This window comes from Alternaria dauci, chromosome 4, assembly GCF_042100115.1.
Source record: "Alternaria dauci strain A2016 chromosome 4, whole genome shotgun sequence".
Classification (NCBI taxonomy): Eukaryota; Fungi; Ascomycota; class Dothideomycetes; order Pleosporales; family Pleosporaceae; genus Alternaria; species Alternaria dauci.
Window position 1 is genome coordinate 1,277,103 of NC_091275.1, and position 25,340 is coordinate 1,302,442.

The 25,340-nt window shown below is 52.2% G+C and overlaps 9 protein-coding genes across 9 annotated transcripts; 6 read left to right on the forward strand and 3 right to left on the reverse strand.

Moving 5' to 3' along the window:
- Positions 1-82: 82 nt before the first annotated feature.
- Positions 83-990, forward strand: ACET3X_004983 (uncharacterized protein; the record flags this gene model as incomplete). Its single annotated transcript, XM_069451137.1, has 4 exons — positions 83-251; positions 325-682; positions 834-890; positions 939-990. The coding sequence occupies 4 exons, from the start codon at positions 83-85 to the stop codon at positions 988-990; spliced, it is 636 nt and encodes a 211-aa protein (XP_069307027.1).
- Positions 991-2,643: 1,653 nt separating this feature from the next.
- On the forward strand, positions 2,644-4,053 carry ACET3X_004984 (uncharacterized protein; the record flags this gene model as incomplete). The annotated part of the gene is made up of 1 exon (XM_069451138.1): positions 2,644-4,053. One exon carries the CDS (start codon positions 2,644-2,646, stop codon positions 4,051-4,053), a length of 1,410 nt encoding a protein of 469 aa, XP_069307028.1.
- Positions 4,054-4,083: 30 nt separating this feature from the next.
- On the reverse strand, positions 4,084-5,526 carry ACET3X_004985 (uncharacterized protein; the record flags this gene model as incomplete). Its single annotated transcript, XM_069451141.1, has 4 exons — positions 4,084-4,161; positions 4,215-4,815; positions 4,865-5,169; positions 5,218-5,526. 4 exons carry the CDS (start codon positions 5,524-5,526, stop codon positions 4,084-4,086), a joined length of 1,293 nt encoding a protein of 430 aa, XP_069307029.1.
- A 1,283-nt stretch (positions 5,527-6,809) lies between these two features.
- On the forward strand, positions 6,810-7,631 carry ACET3X_004986 (uncharacterized protein; the record flags this gene model as incomplete). Its single annotated transcript, XM_069451142.1, has 1 exon — positions 6,810-7,631. One exon carries the CDS (start codon positions 6,810-6,812, stop codon positions 7,629-7,631), a length of 822 nt encoding a protein of 273 aa, XP_069307030.1.
- Positions 7,632-8,535: 904 nt separating this feature from the next.
- Positions 8,536-9,551, forward strand: ACET3X_004987 (uncharacterized protein; the record flags this gene model as incomplete). Its single annotated transcript, XM_069451143.1, has 4 exons — positions 8,536-8,551; positions 8,599-8,974; positions 9,030-9,212; positions 9,263-9,551. 4 exons carry the CDS (start codon positions 8,536-8,538, stop codon positions 9,549-9,551), a joined length of 864 nt encoding a protein of 287 aa, XP_069307031.1.
- A 2,803-nt stretch (positions 9,552-12,354) lies between these two features.
- On the forward strand, positions 12,355-15,030 carry ACET3X_004988 (uncharacterized protein; the record flags this gene model as incomplete). The annotated part of the gene is made up of 2 exons (XM_069451144.1): positions 12,355-13,383; positions 13,624-15,030. The coding sequence occupies 2 exons, from the start codon at positions 12,355-12,357 to the stop codon at positions 15,028-15,030; spliced, it is 2,436 nt and encodes an 811-aa protein (XP_069307032.1).
- A 993-nt stretch (positions 15,031-16,023) lies between these two features.
- Positions 16,024-18,443, forward strand: ACET3X_004989 (uncharacterized protein; the record flags this gene model as incomplete). Its single annotated transcript, XM_069451145.1, has 3 exons — positions 16,024-17,319; positions 17,370-17,376; positions 17,434-18,443. The coding sequence occupies 3 exons, from the start codon at positions 16,024-16,026 to the stop codon at positions 18,441-18,443; spliced, it is 2,313 nt and encodes a 770-aa protein (XP_069307033.1).
- A 536-nt stretch (positions 18,444-18,979) lies between these two features.
- ACET3X_004990 (uncharacterized protein) lies at positions 18,980-20,537 on the reverse strand (the record flags this gene model as incomplete). Its single annotated transcript, XM_069451146.1, has 4 exons — positions 18,980-19,990; positions 20,041-20,321; positions 20,375-20,419; positions 20,468-20,537. The coding sequence occupies 4 exons, from the start codon at positions 20,535-20,537 to the stop codon at positions 18,980-18,982; spliced, it is 1,407 nt and encodes a 468-aa protein (XP_069307034.1).
- Positions 20,538-21,553: 1,016 nt separating this feature from the next.
- ACET3X_004991 (uncharacterized protein) lies at positions 21,554-24,568 on the reverse strand. The gene is made up of 3 exons (XM_069451147.1): positions 24,269-24,568; positions 23,621-24,150; positions 21,554-23,328 (listed from the first exon to the last, which is right to left on the reverse strand). Exons 2-3 carry the CDS (start codon positions 24,081-24,083, stop codon positions 22,325-22,327), a joined length of 1,467 nt encoding a protein of 488 aa, XP_069307035.1. The 5' UTR covers positions 24,084-24,150; positions 24,269-24,568; the 3' UTR covers positions 21,554-22,324.
- Positions 24,569-25,340: the final 772 nt, after the last annotated feature.

A 25,340-nucleotide genomic window follows, 5' to 3' on the forward strand; every position in this document is an offset into this window, starting at 1 on the left:
CCACACCACTACTACTACTACTACCACCACCACCGCCATCCCCGACGCGTCGCTGCGTGCCAGAACGGGCTAATACGGCAGAATGGCGACGATTCGTCCCATGCGCCCTACCGACCTGCTCCGGATATCCGAATGCAACCTCGACCACCTCACCGAAACTTATAACATCGGCTTCTACCTCGAGTACCTGACAAAATGGCCCGAGCTATGTCAGATAATAGAGGGCATGCACGGCGAGATTGAGGGCTACAGTATGGTTCCCGAGACGCGATGCTTCTACATGTCATGTCTAGAGATGAGAGATCAACACTAACAAACCACCAGTCCTAGGCAAACTCGAATCCTCGCCCTTTGAGCCCCCACTGAAGCCCTACAAGCCCTCGACCACGGGCGTCCACTACCCAAACTACCTCCCATACCACGGCCACATCACCGCCCTTACTGTCGCGCCCGGCGCCCGGCGCCTTGGCCACGCAACGGCATTGTCGTCTGCATTGGAGCGCTCGTCCGACGCAGCCAACGCATGGTTCGTCGACTTGTTTGTGCGCAGGAGCAATGAGATTGCCAAGGAGCTCTATCGCAAGATGGGATACAGCGTGTATAGAGTTGTCAAGGACTACTACAATGATGGCGAGGACGCGCTGGATATGCGGAAGAGCTGTAGTAGGGACAAGGAAGGCGAGTGCGTTAGAGTCGATGGGGAGAAGTTCGAGGTCAGCGCTGAGGATGTATGGTGAGGTCGTGGGTGGGTGTCATTATATTTTGAAAGGAACAAAGAGCGTTTGGGCCGGGAAAAGGAAGACAAGGACATGTTGTATACCCCGGTGTTGTAGAATACCATCACGGACGAGAGGTGCCGTATTGCTATTGCCTATTGGAGATTGGATAATGTAAGTGGTCTGGGTCTATCTTCCTTGCGACTGCTGACTGAAGAAAAGATCAAATTACCGGCGAACCCAATTCCTTTATACAGGACACAGCGCAGCATGATTCACGCATCAATACACGTACTTTGGTGCCACCCAAGTCGAAGTTTTCCCGACGTGATCCGGGCCAGGGTCCAAAATCCATCCTTGTCAACATGCCTGCATCATACCTTTTCTCCACTCTTCAGCCGGGAACAGCATGACACCTCAAACTCTTAATCTCAAACCCAAACTTCACATCCCTAATGATCTTGCAATCCCTAGCACTTCCCTCCTTTTGCTGCGGACTAGCACTTTCCGGACAGTCATCCCTGTCCCAAAACATGCATTCAAAGTAACGTTCCACAACCAGGGAGCGGATAGGCCACGGGATTGCGGCATACGGGATACAACCATCGGTGTCAAATGACGTGCCTTTTCCGCGCATGCTCATTTCCGGAAAGATGAGGATGCGGAAGGGTGACTGCGTTTGCCGCGCTGCTAGCGGGTTGGCACTCGTCCTGCTGACAGAGGGGTCGTTGACCGTGGATGGAACCTGAGAGAAAACTGGCGGAGTCGGTAGCATGGTATCCGAAGTTGTGATTGACCAAATATAGGTAGTGGGGATCGGCTTGGAACTAACGAGCAACGGTTTCTGAGGGCTGCTCTTCGGGGCGCAGTGCGGCATGGGGTTATCGATGCAGGTCTCCTCGGTAAGACACTTGCTCATGACCTCGGTATTTCCGTCCTTGCACGTGAGGATTTCGAACACATCGCTGTTTGTCCCAGAGGGATTCAGGCAATACAAACCTTCTTTGGTACACCCGGTCGGTACCGCGGCGAGGGTAAGGCCGAGCACACTAGAGAGAACGTAGAAGAAGCCCAGTTTCTTCATCGCAGTCGTTGTTTCTCATCAAGCGGGTCGAGTGGTAGTCGCGAATAGGGAGATAAGAGTAGCGGGTGTGAGGCAGGCGAAAGGATTTATCCGTGTAGGACCTGATTGGCGAAATGAGTTGGGAAAAGTGTGTGACCGTGGGATGTTTTGGGGGTACAAACGGAGGATTGGCACGGCCCGTGTCGGTAAGTTAGGCGCTTGCAAACACCCCGTCTTATACTGATAGAAGTATGCAGTGGATGCTCTGTGTTGTACGGCTGGGATTTGCTGTATGACAATGGGTACTTGCTGTGATATCGTACTACCAACCAGACAATGATCATGAGAAGAAGAGTCAGCGCGATGAAAGCTTCAATACCATCTGAAGGTGACGAGAACGCGTTGCAGATCTGTGGTATTACAGAGGATCAGCTTTCAGGTTTCTCACATAGCCCTCAGAAGATGCTTCATTGCTGCTATTAGATGTGTAGTACCCACTTTCGTTACCTGAAAAGCATAGGTAAATGCAATAGCAGCAGCTTCATCTATTTCTCTCACCTCAAATATACCTAGATGATGATGTGGTGTAGGTCGCTGCCTGAAATGTAGCGCTGTTGCTAGTACAGACTTCTCTCACCCTACATTCAGCCTTCAGTCTCTCTTTGTATAAGTATCTCGGTTCTTTCTGCATCTCCCCAAGGGTACACTCTCCATCATTTCCATCTTCGAGGCAATGGATACTCGTTGTTGTCATTGAACTAGCAATTGAAACGCCATCTACTGTCCAACAACATGAGCAGACGACCGAAGCTCAAGAAACCACCACTACCATTGCCACAATACATACCCCATCTAAGTGTCAACATGAACGCTAATTTCAGTTTTTCGCTGAGCGAGTGGCAAGCACCTATATCAATTCAACACCCATTCGTCGAGCAAATTCGAGAAGCCGTGTTGAAGTACCGGCTCCAATCTGCAAGTCATTTTGGCATATCAATCGAGGTATCTCAGGCTATGCATGAGGATAATCCTGACCGCTTCGTCGACCTCGACAAGAGCTTTGTGCTCTTCGTCGGCTTCTACAGCTTCGGCATTGGTCCAGTCCTCGCTGCTTGTCGTCCGAAGATCAAGAAGGGGGTGAAAGTGTTTAGAGAAGAGGTGGAGGTCTATACGAATGGTGGATTCGTATCACTGGAATGGTTCCTCAGCATCGAATTTCCAAGACGTGATGAGCCAGTGGGTGACGCAGTCATGTTCCACTGGTGGAACAACAACGGCCAGACTTTCAACTGGATGCGACTGCCGACAGAGTTGAAAGAGCAGATCGTCCAGTTCTGTATGCACCGTTCTCCCCCATCATCACCAATCTCTAGAAGATCAAGAGGCAGAAAAGTCAGAGGCGCACCGGAGGTCACCGGGCAGTTCAACAAATGGACCTCTCTCTTCAGTGTCTCACACCAAGTCCGCGCCATTTGCCTGCGTTTGTGTTTTGTAGGAAGCAGCGACATGGCCTACAGTAATGGAATTTGTATTGTGGCCAAGGACCTGTATAGCTTCAAGAGCTGTATCCGCCGATTGGGTAAGCACCGTCAGCTGATCAAGCCAAACGGTGTTCCAAACGATGACAAGACCTGGGAGCTATCGGACCTGTACAAATCATTCCCAAGGATATACCCACATCTGAATCAATACGCCACCTTTTGTCATGGCATTCGCAAGATGTATCTCGGATTCTCATTTTTGGATTCTCTTCACTTTTTCAAGGTCACTGCGGGATCTTTTTCACAGCACTGGGAGTCACATCGTCCGGACCATGAAGTCCTTGAGCGACTTCCGTACCTGAATGAGCTTTTCATCCGATTACCAGACGTCAAGGGCCTCTTAGAAGACAACCCTAGACAACCAGTTCGACTCTTTTATGGTGAGCCATTCAACTGTCCTCGAGTGTTACATCGACTCATCTTTGAGAGAGCAGCCAAGGCGTTGGCTCCTTTCGACGTCAATATGTACGGATTCATTGATGATGAGGAGGAGATAAGATTCAACGAGCTCCTCGTATGTGCTAAAGAAGGTTTGAAGATAACTACCAAGGAACTTGAAGAGATATACAGGGATGACATGGGAGGCGTAGAGCTAGAGGAGAGTGTCGAGCCCGGTATTGAAAAAGAGAATATGGTTATGGAGGAGCGAGAGATCATCTATGATGATTTCTGGCCACCCAAGTGTCGATGCGAGGTGCTATGCAGAAAGGTTGTGCATCCGAGTTCCATGTAACGTTTAGTGTCAAGATCAACTAAACACCTGCTATTTCTTGCGAAGGTCTTTACTAAGAAACCGGCGGCTGATAAGCATGAAGGCTGATCCTATAATGAGCGTAGCTCCCTGTCGCATGTTAACAACTGAAGTGGCCATGCAATGATAGTCAGGTAGCCTACTGAGAACAGAATCAACCATCGATATCCATCCTTTGTCTTGCCATCCGTAACGAGTGAACCACCAATCGGCGTGCCAATGAGACTCGCAATAGTGATAACGCTGTAGAAAGCACCAATGCGGGCTCCGAGTTTGTCGTCAGATGTGATCTGGCCAATTACCGCGGGTGGAAGAGAAGTCACACTACTGGAGCAGAAGCCATATACACAGACGAAGAGTACAAGGGTCTCCATGGAATTGCTGAGTAGCCAGAGAAGGAGACAAAGGCATCCAGAGACGAGGGTAACAGGGCAGAGTAGACTCAGTCGGCCGACACGATCTCCTAGGAACCCACCAAGAGTTGCGCCGACAATACTGAAGCCGTTCAACATGCACAAAAAGTACTTGCTGACAGTGTTACCAGTATATACGGCGTTGGCATAGGATTTGAGATAGTACGCGGGAATCCAAAGGCCGAGGATGGCAAACCATGTGCCGATGCATAGTAAAGCATAGCTGCTGTTAAGGAACCCTCTAAAATCGATAAGCGACGAGAAACCTTTGCGATCAGGCAAACCACTAGGTTTGCTTGTCGACACACACAAAGCAATGGAGTAGCAAACGCTTCGATGATTATTAGCCGATGCTCGACTTGTAGAAGGTCGATACGTACGCAATCTTGACAGCGGCTAGGCGTAGCGAGTTCGGAAAGCCCACTTTCGGCAGCAGTTGTTCGAACATCAGCGGGAAGCCGATGCCGCCAAGTGCTGACCCTGTAGACACAAGCCCCATAGCTAAAGCGCGTCGCTCTTTGAAGTGCTGGCCCACGACAGTAAGTGCTGGCTGTACACCGAAAGCTATGGTAAGCCCCATGAGCAAACCTTGTGTCATTAGAACGAGCCAAAATTGGCCAGGGTGTATGGACGACAGAATGATAAGAGTCAGTGTAGTACCAGTGCCTGAGCCAAGATAGAGGTACTGTGCATTATAAGTCTTTGGTAAGTAGAGCTTATGAAGGGTACTTACCTTGACGCCATACCGGTCGCAAAGAGCACCAGAAAGGGCAGCCAGCAAATTCATGAGTGCCATTTGGAGCGTTCCGACAAAGGCTATAGTTGATGGCGGCGTCTGTTTCAGGAAGTCGCTACTATAGTAGTCCTGGAAGAAGCCGAAGCTGTTCATAACTCCAAACGAGGCGTAATAAACCAAGATGGAACCCGCGACCGTGAACCATGCTGCACGATCCCCCTCATTTTCTTGCAGCTTGAGCCATTCGGTACCTCTGGTGCTCTCATGAGGGGAGCGTTGAAGGGTGTTGGGAAGCTTTTCGGACATTTTGTAGATGATGTGACGGATGTACTGGAGGTAACCGATAGCCAATGTTTCTCCCATTCCCGGCCATCATTATATATGGTCTACTCTCCCTCCTGCTCGTTGTAGAAACATAACAAAGTGCAAGGAGTGCCGAGCTGGCCAGGTCGTGTAATAGTTCACCCGAAGGGAAGGTTGCTTTCACGTCAGCTCTCCCTCCCATAGTCCCCGTGTACCTTCTTTCTGTTGGCTTTGGATGCACATGGTCATCATAGATCGTTCAGAACATGTGGGTTCGTGCGCCCTAAAAGCAATGAGGTGAAGACGTGATCCTTGTGGAAATGTTGCTGTCACGGCGGACAGGTTGACAATCGATGTGGACATGACTGTAGGCAACGTAGCAGCGGGCCAGGTGGGAACCTACAGCTCGGATGTATCCTGAAGAGCATACGTGCGGGTCTTCGTCAGGCTCGCTAACAATGACGTTTTCGACAACAAGCGATATGTCATTTCGGCTGCAGTATTGATCTGCTGAGGGGCTATCCAATCAGCTTGCTGACCGCTTCGTGACACGAGTGACGGAATCATACTGGATTATGCAAAGCACAGCTTCTCTTGCATCTTGACTGATGATTCTAGGGGAGCCAGTCATCAGTTCTGGCGACGAGATCAGGCGCTGCGGAGAAGAGATAGCGCAACTGGTGAGATGGATGTGGTGTCTATGCTCCTTTATGTCTCTAGAGGGCGACACTCAGCCCAACTCCAGAACAAAGTCAGATTCTTTGCCTTTCTCTAATATAGGCGCTCAGAATGGGTCAAGCTTGCGAATTGCTTCCACATACTTTCATTGATAAATCGGCTCACAGCTGCTGTAGGTTTAGGACATTGTCGCCCTAGTGCAGTCCCAAAGTTGGCTTTCCTAGCAGGAACTTTGGTATCGTGACCGCGATATGATTTCGATACGGTTCAATGAGTAGATAAAATGGCTAGATCGACATGCTTTAGGCCTTGCATGGGCGTCGTGAAGTAAAGAGTTTCGCAGGGTTGAGAAGGGCTTCACTCTTGATGTTTCGTCGCGAAGTGCGAAATCCGTGACCTGTTTGGCTCTTTCTGGAAACGATATGTGATGTCGTGCGCACGAAAAGCGGGGCTACGACTTTTTAAGTTGGGATAAGTCAAGGGATGAAGGTACGATGCGCCGGCTCGGAAATAAGCACCACCAGTAGCGCGAAGTCCCACTACCGGTAGCACCTGAGGTACAACACACCCGTCCACCCAGTCCCATAAACCATTTCTGTTTTGACATAATGCCTGAAACTAAAAGCCCTCAGAAAGTAACTCCTTTGTGGTTCGAAGAAAACCCCTCCCACGATCATATTCCTCCTGAGACCCGGCGGCTTCTGGAAACGTGGAGCGGAATCCCCTCCGATGACGTCTTCGACCATGTTGTCAAACTTCGCGATGAAGCTTGGAAGGTTCACCCATATCCTTGCATAGGGCAATTCCGATTTCTCGAGCCGAGCTTCTCCGAGCTGCCTAATGAGTACGATGAGATTGTTGAGCGTATACGCAAAGGTCAGAAGCTGTTAGACATGGCTTGCTGCTTCGGTCAGACTATTCGGCAGCTTGCGAATGACGGCGCTCCGACTGAGAACATTTACGGCTGCGACTTGCAGCCGGATTTCATCGAACTAGGCTATAGACTGTTCCGCGATCGAGGGAAGCTTAAGACCAAGTTCTTGGTAGCGGACATTTTCGATTCCCAGTCGGCACTTACGGATGTCAAAGGCCAAATCGACATGATTTACGCTGGATCTTTCTTCCACCTATGGGGATTCGAGAAACAAGTCCAAGTATCCAAAGCCGTTGTAGCGTTGCTGCGTCCGCAGCCGGGGTCGATGATACTCGGTCGCCAAGTTGGTGCCACTGAGGCTCTTGAGAAGGATTCGCCTTCGGGCACAATGTATCGGCATAATGTCGAAAGCTTCAAAAAGATGTGGAAGGAGATAGGAGACGATCTCGACATCAAAATGAACGTCGAGGCCAAACTCCAGCCGCTGAGTAGAGATCATTTGAAGTTCCAGTCAGACGACACGAAGCGGCTGTGGTTTGTCATTCGCTTACAATAGTATACTCTATAATATCTTGTTGGAAGTGTATAAACCTGCAAACCAAACTCTTCTATCCTTGTGGCGTAACGCGAAGTTGTTGTGTCCGCGTCTGTCCGGGCTTGGTTAGGTATAGGGCGTGGATGGAACAAAGCATCCAGCCCACGCTTGCTGGTGCGAAGCTGTACATATCGACTGAGTCCAGAAAGTAAGATATGGTATATACGTTAGCGAAGAGACCTAGTGTCAGTTTCTGTATTAGGTGGCATCGTCGCTATTTTTGCGCACCGATTCCTATGCTGTAGCCAGACGCAGACGTATTTTGCCGAGATGTGTAGGGATACTAGACCCAACTTCGGCAGCCCTGTCCGCCTGTCACTTTAAGCCTAATTCCCCATACCTTTCGATATTTCGCTTTCAATTTCAAGAGCCTTCCTGATTGGACAACTCAATCTTGGACCATAGCACCAGGAAAGCCACATGCCTGGCTGCAGAAAGCAGCGTAAACCTCTGCTCGGTAGACATGTGTCGAACAACATCTGCCGGCGAGAGGCTGTCGTATCCTCGTGTTCATTTACTATGGTAGCAGCAATGTACACGTTCTAGCCCATCTTGCCGCAGCCAAATCATCGAGGCTGCAAGAAGCCTGCACTTCATCTATCACAAATGAAATGCGAGATGCAACATACAGCTCAGCCGCTTTACTTAGTGTAGAAATTTTGCTCTCGCAGCTTTTACATATTGTCTATAAGTAGAGATTCTGCCAGTTAACACTCGTGTTCAGTGTCAGCTTCGATACCAATCTATCTCACCCAAAAGTTTCGCCTTGGTCAAGACGTCCGAGAAAGCCAGTATGAGATTCTCCGTAACACTTGCCGCAGTTCTTGCTGCGAGCGTGGCAGCGTCTGGTCGTCAAAGAAGACAAATGGGGTATCCGGACGGTATGAACTGCTTCCTTTGGGAAAGGGGCGGACTAACGCATGATTAGTCGAGGATTGCGGTCTTGATGGATTCGAAGGGCATACGTCCGAGGCGGCGTTGTTCTGTTCCAACATCCTTCGGTCGGGCACTGCAACAGCCACCGTCACCAATGGCTACACCACGACAACTACTACAACCAAGAAGACTACAGTCACCGTCCGGCCGACGCCTACTACCACTCCTACCCCCACTCCCACTCCTCAGCCAACGCCCACACCGACGCCGACATCGAAATCAACATCATCTCTTCCCTCGCCACCATCGTCATCATCATCGTCCTCTTCATCGCCCAAGCCATCATCTTCGGCCACACCTGTACAGCCTTCTTCCACAGTATTGTCGTCCACAGTGCTGTCTTCGACTCTCGTTTCGAGCCCGTCCCCGTAAGCCGCTGAACTGCAACTTTTCGCATTCCGCAGAAAGCTAATTTGTTCGCAGCACACCTACAGGCGCTCCAAGCTGCGGCATTGCCGCGTACGTTAAGACTACGCCAGCGTACTACTTCGAATCTAGCGGCACAAAAAACACTTTTGATGCTTGCAGCGCGCTCTGCAAGGCTGATAGCAAGTGCAAGAGCTTCGGCTACGGGGAGGCAAACTGCATGCTCTTCGACGTCACGGCGTAAGTTGGTCCTTTGAATCGAATGTATCTCGTCCTGACTGCGTTGATAGGGCGGAGAATACGAACTACAACCCCATGTCGCCCTACACCTTCTACGACACCGCCTGCCCTGCTGAGCTCCCAGTGCGCAAGCGTCAACTTGGAATCTCACTTGGTCTCCCTGGTGGCATCCACATCTCGCTTGGTCTCGGTCCTGGCGAGATCTCGTCGGCTTGCTCGTGCTTCATCACAAAAGGACCTGCCAGTACTACGGTTACCAGGACAGTCAGTAGTGCAGTGGTCAGAACCAGTACTGTGACTAGCACTGTTACTAGCACGCGAGGTGTTGGCGCTGAGTAGGGAAAACGGCATAAAGAAGAGCAACGGATTCTTGCGAAAAAACGAAGCAGACATTGTTGCATGTTCACTTGACTAGTCGCCATCAGTATTCTCGTGTTCGTCTTGCGAGGTTCCATGAGACAATCTGAACTCTAGGCATCTCGGAATACCATTACTTGTACCACCAGTGCTGTGTTATCTCTCGCTCCTGAGCATAACCCTTTGTGTGCTGATCGGGTTTGGCGGTTGACGAATTGTAGCTGACAGCGCTCGAGGCAGCAGTTCTGCATCAGCACATGGTGAGGCGTGTTTCGGCAAAGTCATCGAGATCATGTGGATCGCGCGTAACGTGTTCGATAGCGGGAGGGTTGAGGAAGGAGGGACAGTTCGGCCAGGGCGAGGATGTTATGCTACAGCTGCTTGTCTGTCAGCAACCGGCGTATGTAGATTAAGTGCTAGATGGGTCGTACCTGGCACAGCTTGCTGGCATACCACCAAATACCGACCCAAAGGGCTGATGTCCACACAGCCCTACTACCATAGCTTGTGCATGACGCGATGTTTTCGTCGCAGTTGGCGACGCGTCAAACAGTCTCCCACATGAGCATTGTAATCGAGATGCAGTAGCTGAAGCGAGACTCAGCCGCGCACCGTTTTAAGACGCGTCTTGTTGCGCAAGAGACAATGCGAGGGAAGGCGGCATGCTAACCATTCGGTAGAGCGTGGATCGGCGCATTCCGGTCGGGTGGGTCCTTGAGCACGACTGCGGTAGCCAACCTTGGAAGGCTTAGCTAATAATTCCGCCCCACATGTATAAACTTCCTGCACCACCACCCAACCACAACCAAGACCCTATCACAATGGCACACTTCTCCCAAATCACCAACATAGCCGAGTTCGCTGCCTGCATCAAAGCCACAGCAGGAAAAACTGTTCTGCTGGCCTACTGGCCCGAAGACGAAACAACCAATGAGGTTGCCACTGCACTTCAAAAACTACTTCCGTCAACATCCTACGAGCAGTACGACGTCGTTGATATTTACTGCTTCGACATGTACTCGCTGCCAGAACTAGGCAACATGTTGGATGTGAGCTTCGTGCCGACGCTCATGTGGTTCATGGACGGCGTCATGGATGCCATCGTTTGGCATGAGGGTTGTGCAATCGAGGGCGAGAGCGTTGAGAAGGGCGTAAAGAGGGTAGTGGATAGGATTAAAGGAGGTGATATCGCAGGAGAGGATAGCGACGATGACTGGTAGATGCTTACAGTCTGGAAGAGGAGGATAAAAGACTTTATCACGCCAGAACCTTCTATTTTCGTGACGTACAAAGAGCCTTGCCGGCGTCGCGATTATCAAACACTGTTGCGATAGAATCTCGTCATGAATCCACTTCGACTTTCCGCAGCTGAGGTATCGATACAAAAAGTGCGTCAGCACGACCGCCTTCAGGTTTGCGCCACGGACTGCAGGGGCGCCTATACGCCACTATGCATTGTGCAATTGTACATCATCCTACATGCGATAGCCACCGGTCAAACAAACATGTTCAATAAAGGACAGTCACCCTGTATGAACGCGCCAGTATACTATCACATCGGCCGGCCGCCCCTATCGGCTTCCTCGGGAAGAGCTTAGCAAATCGAGCTCGGCTGACCCCTTTCCACGACATCCTAGCAGTACGAGCCGCAGCTACTGTCGTATCCTCAGCTCACTCATCTGGAACTACTCGTCCAATCTATATTGTTCGCATCGGTATTCGTTCTTCTCGTCTCATCCTCATTGCACATGTATACACTCTTTTTTACGTGTGCAGCGTCTCTCTTTCCCCAGTATTAAGTCTTGTCAACTCTCTCGATACGTTTGCCTTCTTCCGCAATTAATCGGCATAATGTATGTTCGTCAGGGTTGTGTCGCACATCTCTTACTTCCAAATCGCTCGACATGATGTCTTGCATACACACATATGGTTCTGCTCTTTCTTTTCACTTTTGGGCCACACGATTGCGTTTTATGTTGGGCTTTAGCAGGTGGGCACTGGAAGTATTGGGTGGTGAATGGTGAAAGGCGAAAGGGGAAAGAGGCGACGTCCGTATGGCTCCTCGCACCACTCCCTTGGCATTGGTGTGTTTGTTGTGAGCTACGGAAGACTTACAAAGACAGTGGCAACTTCAAATCGACCTTTTCATCCATGTCCGAAGCTCTACGACGACATACTGAAGCTAGTGCCGAGAAGTGCATACCATCAACGCATCCTTGAGCTCGAAGTCTATTGCCACTAGTCCAAACGGACATCGTACATTGTCGAGCATCTTGCTGGCACGTAGAAGGTTAGGCACTTTTGGGAGGTGAACCGGACAATACCACCGCCGCGCATCTCCCAACCCTCAGTGAATGTGACATTTGTACCCACTCAGTCCTTGGCAGAACGCTAGCAAGACCTCCCCTCCACTCCAGTCACCAAAGAACCCTCCCACCCATTCTTCTGCTGTTACGCAATCCATACCGCGACGACGTTCAGCTGTTCTGCCACTCAGCCCATCAATTCGAGTGACATAGGTCACTGCAAACCAACCGTCGCCACACGCGTTCGATCACGGTGAAGCGACCCCAGACGCACGGTTTTGTACGCTCATCTTCATTTCGCCTGGCCTACACACTACACACCACTCTCATATTCCCACCACAGTTTGGTTGGTTGCGATAGTCAAGCTAGGATTTAGCCAGGTTTGCATTTCAAACTCGTTTCCACGGGCCCACGTGCTAACCTTTGGCTTAGTAACACTTGAACGACCGCATTTTCTGCACCGGGTGTACACAGCAACATGGCGGAACTCAACGGCGGGCAGCTAGCTGTTCTATTGCAAAATTGGAACCACCCAGTCATCAGACCTTTCCTTGCCACGGCCGCAGCGGGTCTAGCAGCCATCACTGTCTACGAGAAAGGACTTCCACTCGACATCGATATCAAGCGGCTCAATCATTTCATAGCACACCTCGCTGCACCCGAGTTAGGGAGGGGTCTGTACATACCTAAGAAGTACATGAGCCCTAACCATCCGTCGAACGAGATCTTTGGAATCCTGGAGCCAGAACTATTTTCCGTCGCTAATATCACCGCCCGTACAAATACACGATTGCAGACCACGTCTGACGTCTCCACTATCATCCATCACATTGGCAATGACAGCACACACGTGCACTTCCAAACGACGTCACACTTCATCACGTCTCCACCGGTACTTTCATTCAACACGTCTGGAGCACCACACACTACCACAACTCTCCCCATTGATACACAAGCGCAAAATGCTGGCATTGTTGGCAACGGCGGTGTTCTCGGCCTTGCTGCAGCTGGTCTTATCGCTACGGGAGCCTTCTTCGTGCGCAAGAAGTATAGCAACTACAAAAAGGCCAAAGCGCAGAAGCTTACCGATGAACAACTGATAGCACATTTGATGATACAGCTCGAAGAGTCCAAGGCCTCCAAACTTACAGACGCACAATGCATATCGCGTCTGGAGCTACAGCTTGATGAAGTCACAGCCTCCAAGGTCAGGATTGAGACCGTGCTCAAAGCGGCGCAGAAAGACGTGAGCATTTGCAACGAAGAGAGGAACCGGCTCCAAGGGGAACTGTTAGTCTCCAGTATCTTGAACAGTAAACTCGTACAAAGGCTACATGAAGCAAAGGCGGAGATGAACCAGAACGCCAAGTTGGTAGATGATATCATCAAGCGGCTCGAAAAGTCTACTGCCATGTTAGAGGAGGACCGAAACATACAGATGCAGACAAACAGCCAGCTCCAAGATGAGCTATCTAAAGCACAGTCGGAGGTCATTGGTCTCCGAAATGTGAAGAGCGCTCACGAGGATGAAGTTCAGAGGCAACTACAAGCAAATGACAGCCTCAAAGATGAGTTGTCCAAGACATACTCAACAATCAGCAATCTCCGAGATGAGAAAACTGCTCATGAGCATGAAGTCCAGAGGCAGCTACAGGCAAATTCAAGCCTCGGAGATGAGCTATCCAAAGCATACTCAACAATCAACAATCTCCTAAACGAGAAGACTAATCGTCAACTTGAAATTCAGGAGCAGCTACAAGCAGACCGGCTAGAGATGGACGGTCTTGTCAATGAGCTCCGCTCTGTAGGCGACGAGAAGACCAAGCTCTTGGATCAACTAGCAGCCAGCGAAGCTGCCGCTAACGCCACTCGACAACGGATGTCGAACAAAATCGACGATCTCGACCGGCAAATCGTCAACTATAAGCTCCTCTCATTGGAAGCTGAGGAAAAGTCGAAGGAGCAGGTAGCTACCACTGAGGTCCTGCGTCAAGAGGCGCGTGAAGCAAACATGGCCCTCGATATTGCTCGAGAAAAGATCTCTCGGCTCGAGAAGGAGAAGACAGCTAGCGATTTTCCCGAGCCAAGCATCTCTGAGACTGGTGGCGAGGATAATGACGATGATGACCTTGACCGCGATATCACTGGCTCGACCGAAGGTAGTCAGCAGCCTGGCTTACAGCAGGAAGCTCATCCTTCCAATGCGTCGGAGTCGCCTTCCAATTCTGTCGATGCCGATGAAGAGCAGTCACAAATGTCGACCAAACCTCCAGTTCCATCGTCTAGCGAACTGAACATTCCTCGTCGGAAGAAGCGCGAGTTGTGGTACGTTTACTGGAGAGACATTACCTCTAAGCTCACCTACTCTGATGACAAAGTGCATGAACTGGAGCTTCCATGTTTCGATGTCAGGTTCAGCCACATTGGACTAGTATGTCCGGCAGAGGACCACGAAGACCGGACGTTGGAGAGCGGAAAGGTGGTCGAGCACACCAAGTGCAATCTTTGCCTTCAATGGTACACGAAGAAAGACATGTACGATCACTTGAAGACTTGCAAGGCCTTTTGGGAGTTCGCTATCCGTTGTGGTCACTGCAAAAAGATCTTCAAGTACAACACTGCTTTCTTCGACAAACATGCTCCAGATTGCAAGACGCAGGCAATGGAAGAGGATCACTCGGACGAGCATTTTACCCTTGCAAAGTCCGAGGTTGATGCAACCACGGCCGAGATCTCTCGGCAGGCCAGCCCGAGCTCCATGGTGTTCATTACGCCTGAAAAGCAGATCAACCCTGCAGCGCCACCCTTCACGCCCGGAGGCTCAACCTCAGGCCATGCGAGACCTATCCCTACCGGTCCCCGCTTCACTGGACCAAACTTCCAGCAAGGCCGAGGCAGATCATTCAACAGCCCACAATCTCCATGCTCGCCTCGAAACACGCCCTACATGACGTTGCACGGCATCTTGCCAACTCATGGAACGGGTTTTGGAACACGCTACCCAGCTGCGTGTCCTCCAAATGGACCCCAGGCATATTCGGCGCCGCACGACAATTCGCAGGCGCACAGATATCCTGGACCACAACACCAAGGTCACCCACAGAATCCTCACAATTTCTCTCCGTCCAGCCCAGGCTACACTCCTCGAAAGTGATATATCACGGAGTGAGCGGACGTCAAGCGTGGTAGCAATAGCGAACCTTGGAATCTTGTCTTTTGGTATGCAGGGATGCAAACACGGGTGGAGATGGTTTTGAGGGTCGGGGACATCGATCTCATAGTATTGATGTCACGGAAGCATGGAGGTGGAATGGGGTGTCAGGTCTGAAGACAACGATCTCATAGTATCGTTGTCACGACTTGTCCGTGGGATGGATTAGGATACTTGGGCTGTAGCATAGAATAAACAAGACACACTTATAATTTCGACTTGTACCCGCGCGACGTGAAGTGTCGATATGCTGAACGAGACTGACCGCAGTCACGTGTCAACTCCAGAAGTAGCTACCTGTTGACACGAGAATCACTGTGCCGCTGTGGTACATGAATAGCATCCGTGACGACGGGATCCATCTACTAATATTACTCCTACTCCTACTACCATCAAACAGATGTCAACAAAGGGCTGTCTTCAGCGATCAATCGCTCATGTCGTGATCGGTAGGAGCTGAGGCCTCGGCTCAATTGCGTCGCCGGATCTGTGAGATGTGGCAGCGGAAGACTCAAGCACGCGTCGAACAAAGAGCAGCAGGTACCCGTCTTTCAACGTGTTCATGCACGAATAAAAGGGACAAGATGGAGAACGCTGGGAGCGAGGCACATGTCAAGCTGGAGGTTCGATGCAGGTTCGGGTGGTATGCGTCATCGGCCTAGGCATGCTCCGATGCCTACACCCGTGCTTCTCATGGCGTCTGGAGTATCTCGAATCATTGAGGCTGCTGTACTACTACCCTCTATACAGTGGCTCTCTCCCTGCCGTGTCCTTGCCCTTTTGGCCCCTCTCCAGCAACCCGTCACCTCGGGCATGAAGTGTTGATCATCGCGTCTAGGGCTGGAGCCAAGGCTTGCACGGTCTCGGTAGACGGCCATCTCAAAAACTCCTTATTTCACTACCCCAAACCTGGTCGGGGCCGGGCTCCACTTTGACATGGCCGCTGCCCATGCTCAACCCACGCGTGTCCGCGATGCCAACGACCAGGCTCTCTGGCCTCAACGTCCCGTGCAACTCGCGCGTCTCGTGCGTGGACGGCAGCCCAAGGACGCGCTCGCCAAGACAGTGCCATATGGCCCTATCCGCTCCCTCGACCAATTCGAGACGTCATTGCGCGAATACCTCAGAAGTCCGCCCGAAGAGCCTGAGCACACCGAAGCCCAGTTCGCCTTTGACATAGACACGACCTTTGTCGTCCCTTTACAAAACAAGCCGAATCCATTGCAGCAGCAGCAGCAGCCTCACCAGGCAACTCAGCCGCCGCCGCCGCACCAGCAGCAGCAACAGTCGCACGCCATACACCAATACAACCATGCACCGCCCGGCTACCAGCCCGCACACTTTGCTGGCCCTCTGCAGTATCAGTCCCTCGCAGACGCCAACTTCGCTCTGGGCCACAACTTCACCGAGTCCATTGAGCCCAACAATGGCGCGCCCAAGTCGGCGGAGCAGAAGACCGCCCTGAGCACAAGAGAGGCTTTGCAGCCGACAGCAGACCCCAAGGACAAGATGCGGAAACAGAGGGCAGTCGCAAAGTGCTGCGTCGACACGATACAGAAGATCGACGGATACCGCTACAGCTTCCACAACTGTTGGAACAGCAGGGAGGACGACAGCTTCCGCTTCTCCTACTACTGCAACGACTCGCTCCTCAACAAGGACCGCGCTGCCAACGGCAAGGGTGCCAAGCTGGGCAAGCGTGCGACCAAGCCCGTCTACGACTGCAAAGGCGTCTTGTCCATCAAGTTCTCGGCCACCAAGCAGACACTGGACGTCTTCTACAAGCACGTGCCCATACACAAGACATACGAAGAACGCGCCCCGCCCCCACGCAAAGATTCCAAGCGCCGCAAGTATCTCGAGGAGAACGACCCAGAGGCCTTGGTTCGGCTCGCAAGCCGCTCGAGACAGCTGAGCAGCGAGGATCCAGACACGCCCAGGACAAAGAAGAAACGATCCGACCCTCTGCCGGAGCCTCCAAGGCCGTCCAACACGATTGAGAGCGACCTGAGACAGCAGAGTCTTCGTATGTTGTTAGAGCTGATCCAGGTAGAGCCACCTACGCATTCGCAGCACACGCTCATTGAACCTCCACCACCTCGTCGTCCTCCTCCGCAAAAGCCTCACCCTGGGCCGCGCCCTATACTACATATTGAAACCCAGTCGGCATCTGCGCCACAGCGGAAGCGGCCGAGGAATAGTTGCGATCTCTGCAAGACTAAGAAGACCAAGGTAAGACCCAAACGATTGGGCCTTCGAGCAATGGCAGCTGACATATACAGTGTGACGGTATGAAACCTGAGTGTTCAACATGCTGCGAAAAGAGACGGCTGTGTACATACTCAGAGCCAGCGAGTGGCGAAGACCAGCGACCGCCTACACAAGCCCCCCAACCGGCAGATCAGCCCGCTGGCGATTCCGAGCTTGCAAAGATAATGAAGGAGCTCGAAGAAACAAAGGCAAAGCTAAAACAGTACGAAGCTCAGGAGCGAGCCTCGACTACACCGGTACAGACGCCGCAGATGGTGCCACGACCTCGCTTACAGCAATCCCAAGCCCAGCACAAGCAGCCGCCTCCTCCACCCCCGCCCCAACCACAACAGGCACATGTTCACCAACAGCCACAACAAGTGCAGGTTGCGCAACAGCCTCGTCAACGACCACAAGCCTCGCAACCACAGACGTTACCCCATGTGTCTCAACAACAACAGCAACCGCAACGTAAACAATCAATATCAAACCACCGTCAGCAGCTGCAGCAACTCAATCAGGGTCTACCGCACGGTGTGAGAAGCCCACAACAACAGCTAGCCTACAAGATGGGCAGCCAATCGCCCCAACAGTGCCTGCAGAACCCGCCGCAGCAATTACCGCAGCAGCAGCAACAGCAACAGCAGATTGGGTCTTCACAGCAGTCTATGACTCCACAGCAGCAGCTCCAGGCAGCGGCAGCCCAACAGATGCAAACTACACAGCTCCAAACACATCAAAACTACTTTACAGCCAACCACTCCAACCACTCTCCGTATGGCACGCTCAACCGACCCATGCCGCAGAACACGCTGCCAGTCAATCCCATGGCATCCCAACCGATCGTGACGCAAAACGGCATGTCGGCGCAGGCGAACGCGCATCTACCACAGACGCAGCCTCAACAGCCATCGGGGCCTACTATTGATGTGAACAATTCGTATGGACGTCCTGGCGAGTTTACATGGGCGCCGACTGGATACTACGGATACCAAAGTGCGGCACAACAACAGCAACAACAACAGCAGCAGCAGCAACCACAACAACAACCATCACAACATCAAGACCAATGGGCTACGGCGAGAGGGTCAGGTGTTTTCAGATGAGGGCCACGTAGCCTGGTTCCATGACGGGGCTGCTTATCACTACCCTAGATTGATGAGAAAATGGCAGCTTTACATTGGCGTAAAATCACGATTTAGAAAGTTTTGGCTTTTAGCGACAGGAACACTAGATACCCAAGATATCACCTTCTTCTTTTTGCAGGAAGATTGGCACCATTATATACACGCACGTTACGAATATGAATGAAGGAATGACTAGTACGATTATGCTTTCGCATGACGTGTTAATTTAGCTGTCTGACACTAGACAACTCCATTTGCTGCGATACCTCCTCGTTCCAACGCCAGAATGCCGCTTGATGTCCTTGCCCAGCCTGTATGTGTACGCCATGCCGCTCCAAAAACGCCTTGCAATGCCAGCCGCGCAATATCTCCTTCATCCTACACTAGATCATGTCCATCATCTCATCGTGTCTGACGTCGTCGTCGATGTCCAAGTCGATGTCAATGTCAATATCGATGTCGTCGTCGTCGTCGTCGTAGTAGTCAACGGAATTCCCGGTCATCTCAGGTGTCTCCTAAAACCCTATCTTCTGACCCAGGCCGCGGAATGTGTCACCAATGCTTCCACCCATGCCAGATGACTTCTCGTTTGATTTGTTTGACGAAATCTCCATGCCCGCTGCCTGCAAGTTGAGACGCGTTAATCGAAGGCGCAGGGTGTGGTCGTACTCCTCGGCCATCTTGAGAGCGTCGGCGTGTACATCGTGGCGGGGGTCTGTGGGCGGACAGATGAGGAGGCGATCGACGAGATCGATCCGCGCATTGAGCACGCGCTGGTTAATCATTTCCTCCAAGTCCTCTTCGATGGTCCTGCCTTCCGCTGATGGGAACTTCGAGGTCATCTCTTCAAGCGTGACGCAGCTGAAGGGTATGAAGTACTGCACGATGCTCTTCGTCCGGATCCGGCTGTAGATGGCGTTCAGCATCTTGGACAGATATACGTCGAGGAGGTAGTCGTTGCGGTAACCTTCGAGCACTTCGAGACATGCACTGTATTTGGAGTTGCAGAAGAGGTTGATAGCGCGGCGGATATGAGGTTCGAGCTCAAGGAAGTTGCGAAATTCACTGTTTCCCAGCACCTTGTTTTGCAGATCGCTGCGGTCCATGTAAGCAAGCGCACAGAGACCGCCATATACGGCAATATCGTTGCCCGAGATGACTTCCTTCTGCCATGTAATGTACGCCGCTGGCTCTGCGGTCAAGTATGCTGCGGAGGTACCAAGAAACGCTGTTGTAGCTTCGCGATAGTTGCCAGTAGACATGTGGCATAGACCGTTGCAAGCAGAGATGATGGGCTCCATCTTCGCCTTGTCATCGCCCTTTATCTGCGTGGCTTCTGATTTGGCCAGATTTGCCAATACGTGAGTCCACGACTTTTGTGCAATGCTAACGTATACGAGACGGAGGGTCATGTCCGCAAGGTGCTTGGGTGAGGTGCAGTGTTCGCGCATCTTCATGTAGGCCTTCTGTGCGTTGCTGAAGTCGCCGGTATCGTAATAGAAGTGACCGAGGTCCTCATGGCCCATCTGCAAGCTGTTAGCGAAGACAAATAGATTGGTCCTGCGCCGGCACTTACTCGTATGCTCTCCTTGATCAAGTTGTTCTTATACGACTTGAGCTCATGCTCTAGCCGGTCGTGCTCCTCGCGCACTTCCCGCCTCTTCTTCTCAACCCAAGCTGTATCCGCCACAGCAGCGGGATCCTGTGGTGCGATGGCGCTGAACTCCTCTACTAGTGTTTTGTATAGATCAACATTCTTTCCCTTCTTTGCCTCGGCGATGGCGAGGCGGTAAGCGTCTACGGCGAGGTATGGCGAGTGGGCGCCGATGTGGTGCAGGCGGTCGATTCGTGTGTAGCCTGTAAGACGTGTCAGTATACAGAGAGCCGAAGCAGCATTCTAGGAGTCTTACCGGTGTAATTGGCGATATATGATTCCAAGTCAAACTTGGGAGGGTCTATCGGAGTTAGCAACACGCGCCAATGTTATATCGACCATGTCATACCCTTGACAATGATTTCGCCTTTTGACTTCTGCTCCTGGAAGAATGATGACTGCTCGAGATTCGACGCCATACTGTAGTGGTGTCGAAGTGTGCGCGGACGGGTGAGGGTGTGGTTGCGGCGTAATGCTGTGGAGTTGATAGAGCTCCAAGCTGTCACGGCTGTCTAGGTCGCTGCTGCCTTCCCAGGTTCCCCCACAGCGGGGAGGCAGGCGCTGACTAAGCACCCAGGCTCTTGTCCGCACTTGGGGTCTCGGCTTTCACTCAATCACCACGCCAAATCATGAGGGGCGCTTATAGCCTCCATTCGACGTTTCTCCAGAAGTTCTTGTTCACAAGAACTCAGACATTTCGATGCATGGATTGTGTTGCTTCTGAAATTGGCACTGCATCCAGACTTGTCAAAGCCAAAAGAGACCTTGGAGGCACATGACGCCGAAACACGACCCTGAATACACTCGGTGCTTTGTTATGCTCAAACCACCCGAGTCCATAAGCCTTTAGACTGGGCCTGCCCTCAAGATTCGTCTGGACGTCAAAACAAATCTCGTTCAATACCTTCATGCATCGCCAAAGCGCCGACTGCAAGCACATACCAAAAGACCATTCATACGCCACCATAATAATCAAACATGGCTGTAAAAAGCAGCACATCGTGCCAGTGCACCCCCCAACGCCTGTATCAACCCGATATTCCGGTATCGAGTGCATAGCCCGTCTGTTCCATACTTTGCTCACACACACACACCACGCACACGCTGTCAGCTGTGGCTGAGCTAGACTCCAGGCCTGGGTAACGGGTACCGCCCGTGGATAAACAGCTCATCGCAGATCGGAGATATGTGGCAGCTTACTCTAGACGGCTACGGCAGCTGGAAAACCCAGAGACCGTGGTTCTGGGAGATCTACGATGCAGGTCCAAGGCGTGGTCGATGTCAGCTCCTTACAAGCGAGTGCCATTCGACGTCCCCGCAACTCTAGAGAATACCTTAGCAGCTGAGAAGACCACATCCAAGCTATTGTTATCGCGGTGATCACATCAGCTCATCGCCCCACAAGTCACAAAATCAAACAGAAGAGTATAATCATGGTGATAGTCAATAGATTCAGAAACTATATCTTCGCGGCCAGCACGTCCATTACTTCTCCCTTGACAGTAAAACGCCGACAGCCAAAAGCAAAGTCCCAGTGGTATCGATCGAGTAAATGAAATAGCAAAACTACAAGCTTGGTAGTACAGCATAGAAGTTCGTTGACGGTGTCAGTTCGTTCATGAAGCCATGTCTGTGTGCGGGGGTTGTTGTGTATAACCCCTTTTTCATGCATGCCATCCGTATCGCTCAAAACGCTCGTGACAAAAACAAAATGTCGTATCTCTCATCATGCTCAGAGAGCCCAGTCCAGCGATGCGGGCTCCATAGCCACACCGTTGATGCCGCCGACAATGTTGTCGGCTACCCATGGGCCTCTCTCTTCCCTCGTAGCGCCATGCAGGGCATCTGCGCGGTTGAGGGTCTGGACGTCCAGGTCTGTAACGTACGACTTGCCATCAGGCAACTTTGTGCGTACTTCAAACTCCTGGTCGAGCATCATGTCGTCTTTCCATAGCCTTCTCTGGCCATCATATACACACAAGACACGCTTCTTCATCTTCATCTTGTCGGTAGCGCAGCCCCAAGACACTGGGTAGTTCTTGCGCTTCTTGCGTCCGGAGCCGGTAATGGCTACGCCGCCTTTGGAGAAAGTGAGGCCAGCGCGAGGACCAGACTTTTGGATGCGGGAAGAGGAGAGGTGGTTTGTGAGGTGGTTACCATCCCCGACGTGCTGCGTTGCGCCGACACCCCGGGAATATGTTAGTTGTCAATCCTTCTTTGAGGATCTGATGCCACCCTTGCCTGAGCGGCCGCGGCGAGAGCCGTATGTGGCGTCATCGTGATCATCGTTGTCGATTTCCTCTTCCTCGTAGTCATCCTCGTCATCCTCGGCATAGTTGGGTACTGTGTACTCAATGCTCTTAGATAGACCGTTACGATCGAGGGTCTCAGTGACGTCCCGGTCCTCTGCAACGGAGGTAAGAAGGCGTTGGTTGATGGCTTCACTTGGGTCGGTTTGCTGTACAACACGCAGCACACAGTCGTCCAAGTGTTCGTAGAACTCTTGTGCGTTGGCAAAAGTGACTGAGCAAGTGGAACAGGTACCCGCAACGTTGGGCTGCGAGCCACCATAAGCCTTGCGGCTCGATGGACTCTTCTTGCGACTGTTGGGGGGATTCTGCTCCACACCGTGAACAGATGTAAGATGCCTCTTAAAGACATCAGCGCGGTTGAACGACTTCTCTGCCGCTGAACCACTGCCGGGGCAGAAGCCGCAGACCATTGTGCCCTTGTAGTGTGTAAGTGTATGACGGTTCTTGTCGTATTTCCTCGCGAACCCCTTGGTGTTGTACTCGCAGGTTGCGATTGGGCACTTTTCTGGTCGTTCGTTCTGGTGGGTGAGCATATGCGCCTTCAGGTCTTTGAACACGCGTCCACACTCTGGTAGAGGGCACATTCCCTTCTCGCGGGTCTCACCGTTGTCGAAGCTGCTGCCGCTCTTGCTTGAGTGGTGCGAGTGAAGGGAGTTGACGGAGCTTCGCCGTTGACCGTTGTACTGGGGGTAAGGCTGATATTGCCGAGTGCGAAGATAGGGGCTGGCGCTGCCCTTCTTGATGCGTGCCGAACCCGGTTGCTGGCTGTGTGAAGAGAGTTGAGAGAGAGCTGGCGAGGGCGGTTGCTCGATGATGGGGAAGTAAGGAGATGGGGTAGTCCTGAGCTCATGGTATGGGCTCTGAGGGGCGAATGCGAATGGCTGAATGAGATTAGGATCTGCTTGTGCTGCATTAGTTTCTATCGTTTGTAGCATTGGGAGGTGACGGACAAGTCTGAAAGAATTGAGACGACTGTGGAACTGCAGTGACAGAAGGAGAAGTAGTTGATGGCATGCTGCGGATGGAGCCATGCGATGAAAGAGAATTGCGCCGCTCATTTGGTTTCGAGGACCAAGTGGCTGAAGCTGGGGTCGTGGGCGTCTTGAACACATGCGTCTTGTAGATTGGCGAGGCAGGAGATGCAATGAAAGAAGAAGACGAGACTTTTGGCGAAGAAACTGTAGACTTACCCACATATGACTTATCTGTCGCAACCATTGCAGGGTACTCGTATCCAGCAGTCACGCCTAGTCCCATTGTGCTCCATGAGTCATTGAATTGAGGAAGGACTGATGGGGAGCCCATTGCCGAAGACGACACTGAAGCGCCGGATTCAGAAGAGGCGGAAAGGATGGGAGGCTGTTCGTGGAAAGAATGTGAAGTTGAATGGGGGGAGCCGGCAGGGGTCTGATACTGATAAGGCTTGACACCTTGGGCGATGGCGTCGTAATGGTATTGCAGGTCTTGAGGCCTCTGCAATTCTGCAAAGGTGGCCATTTGGTCATATGGGGCACCGAAGGTGTTCTCCATGGCATATGTTGAGGCAGGCACGTAAGGCAAGTTGTGGTGAAATTCCAGGTGCTGCTCCTGGTTGGTGGAGTAGAGCTCAAAGTCGTGAGGCATGCTCGGTGGGTATTGCGCGTAGTCAACCATGATGGACAATGTGGGAGATGGAAGCAGTGCAAGCTGGAGCAGTTCAGTGTCGAGGAACAACCGATGCCTATATCGGTAAATGGGGTCAGCATAAGCACTGGGTGTGTGCGGTGGGATGGTTGGTTGGCTGGTTGGTGGGTAGAGCTAGCGCAGATTATAAGGGACCCGGACAGGGGAAAGCTTACCTTCCCGGACGAGGTGCCGATCCAATTCAAAGATTGTCGTATGAGTCGGCGACAAGTCAAAATGCGTGGGAAATTTGTAGATCTTTTACTGCATGCAGGCTGGGGAGTGACAAGGCGTGGTGCGTTTCGGTAGAGTAGTCCTGGCGGCGGCTGGCTGAAGCGAAGGACAGGTCAGAAGCGGGAAGGACTATGGTGGTGGTGAAGAGAGGACCAAGGCTTCGGAAAAGGTCTGGACGGAGCAGTGTTTGTGTTGATCATGGGCCTGGATGGAGGACAATGGCCTTGGGGGGGCGAAGTTGGTTTATACATAAGGCCAGAGTCAAGACGGCCGTGGCCCCCCCAGCGGGAAACAGTGCACGAAGCCATACGACGGCAGGCCAACCCCCTGTCCTGGGAGGCTTTACTGCCCTACGCGCTCGGGCCTCTGGCAGAGGGTGGCAGATTAGGAAACGGTCAGGCCACGCTAGGAAGAATAAAAGTAGGCAGAAGTTACCGGCCGCCGTCAATTCACGTCCCCGCCTCGATCGCGCGCGCCGACTGCTCAGTGGTAGCACTAGGCCCTTGAGAGTCGCGGTGTGCCCGACCCCTCTTTGCGCAAGTCGACGCACCAACAGAGCAAGCCATGCCCAAAGCGACGAGGGGTACCAGCACGTCAGCGAGTCGGCGTGCAGAGCGTGGGAGCCGTCATGCTGCATCTGGCATGGACAAGCGGATGAGGGATAGACCCTGAAGCCAGACGCACTCTCCATCACCGCTTCGGTCGGGGGAGCCATGGGCGGCCTGGGGGGGGGGGGGGTGGACATGTCCTGGCCTGCCATTCCGCACGCCTGGTGGCCCTTAGCGCATCTGATACGCGATCCTCTCGCTTTGCCCGCCGCTCGGACCGCCCTGCGAGCTGCTGTGGCTGGTGGCGCTAGTCCGCGGCTGTGCACTTCCATGACGTCTCATTGGACATGGGGGGCTCCTGCTAATCTTAGACCATTGCCCGCAACCGGGTCGCTAAGCGAGTCTTTCGTGGGGCTCAGTCTGCCTGTGTGCACTGTGCACTGTGCACGCTGCACTGCCTCCGGCA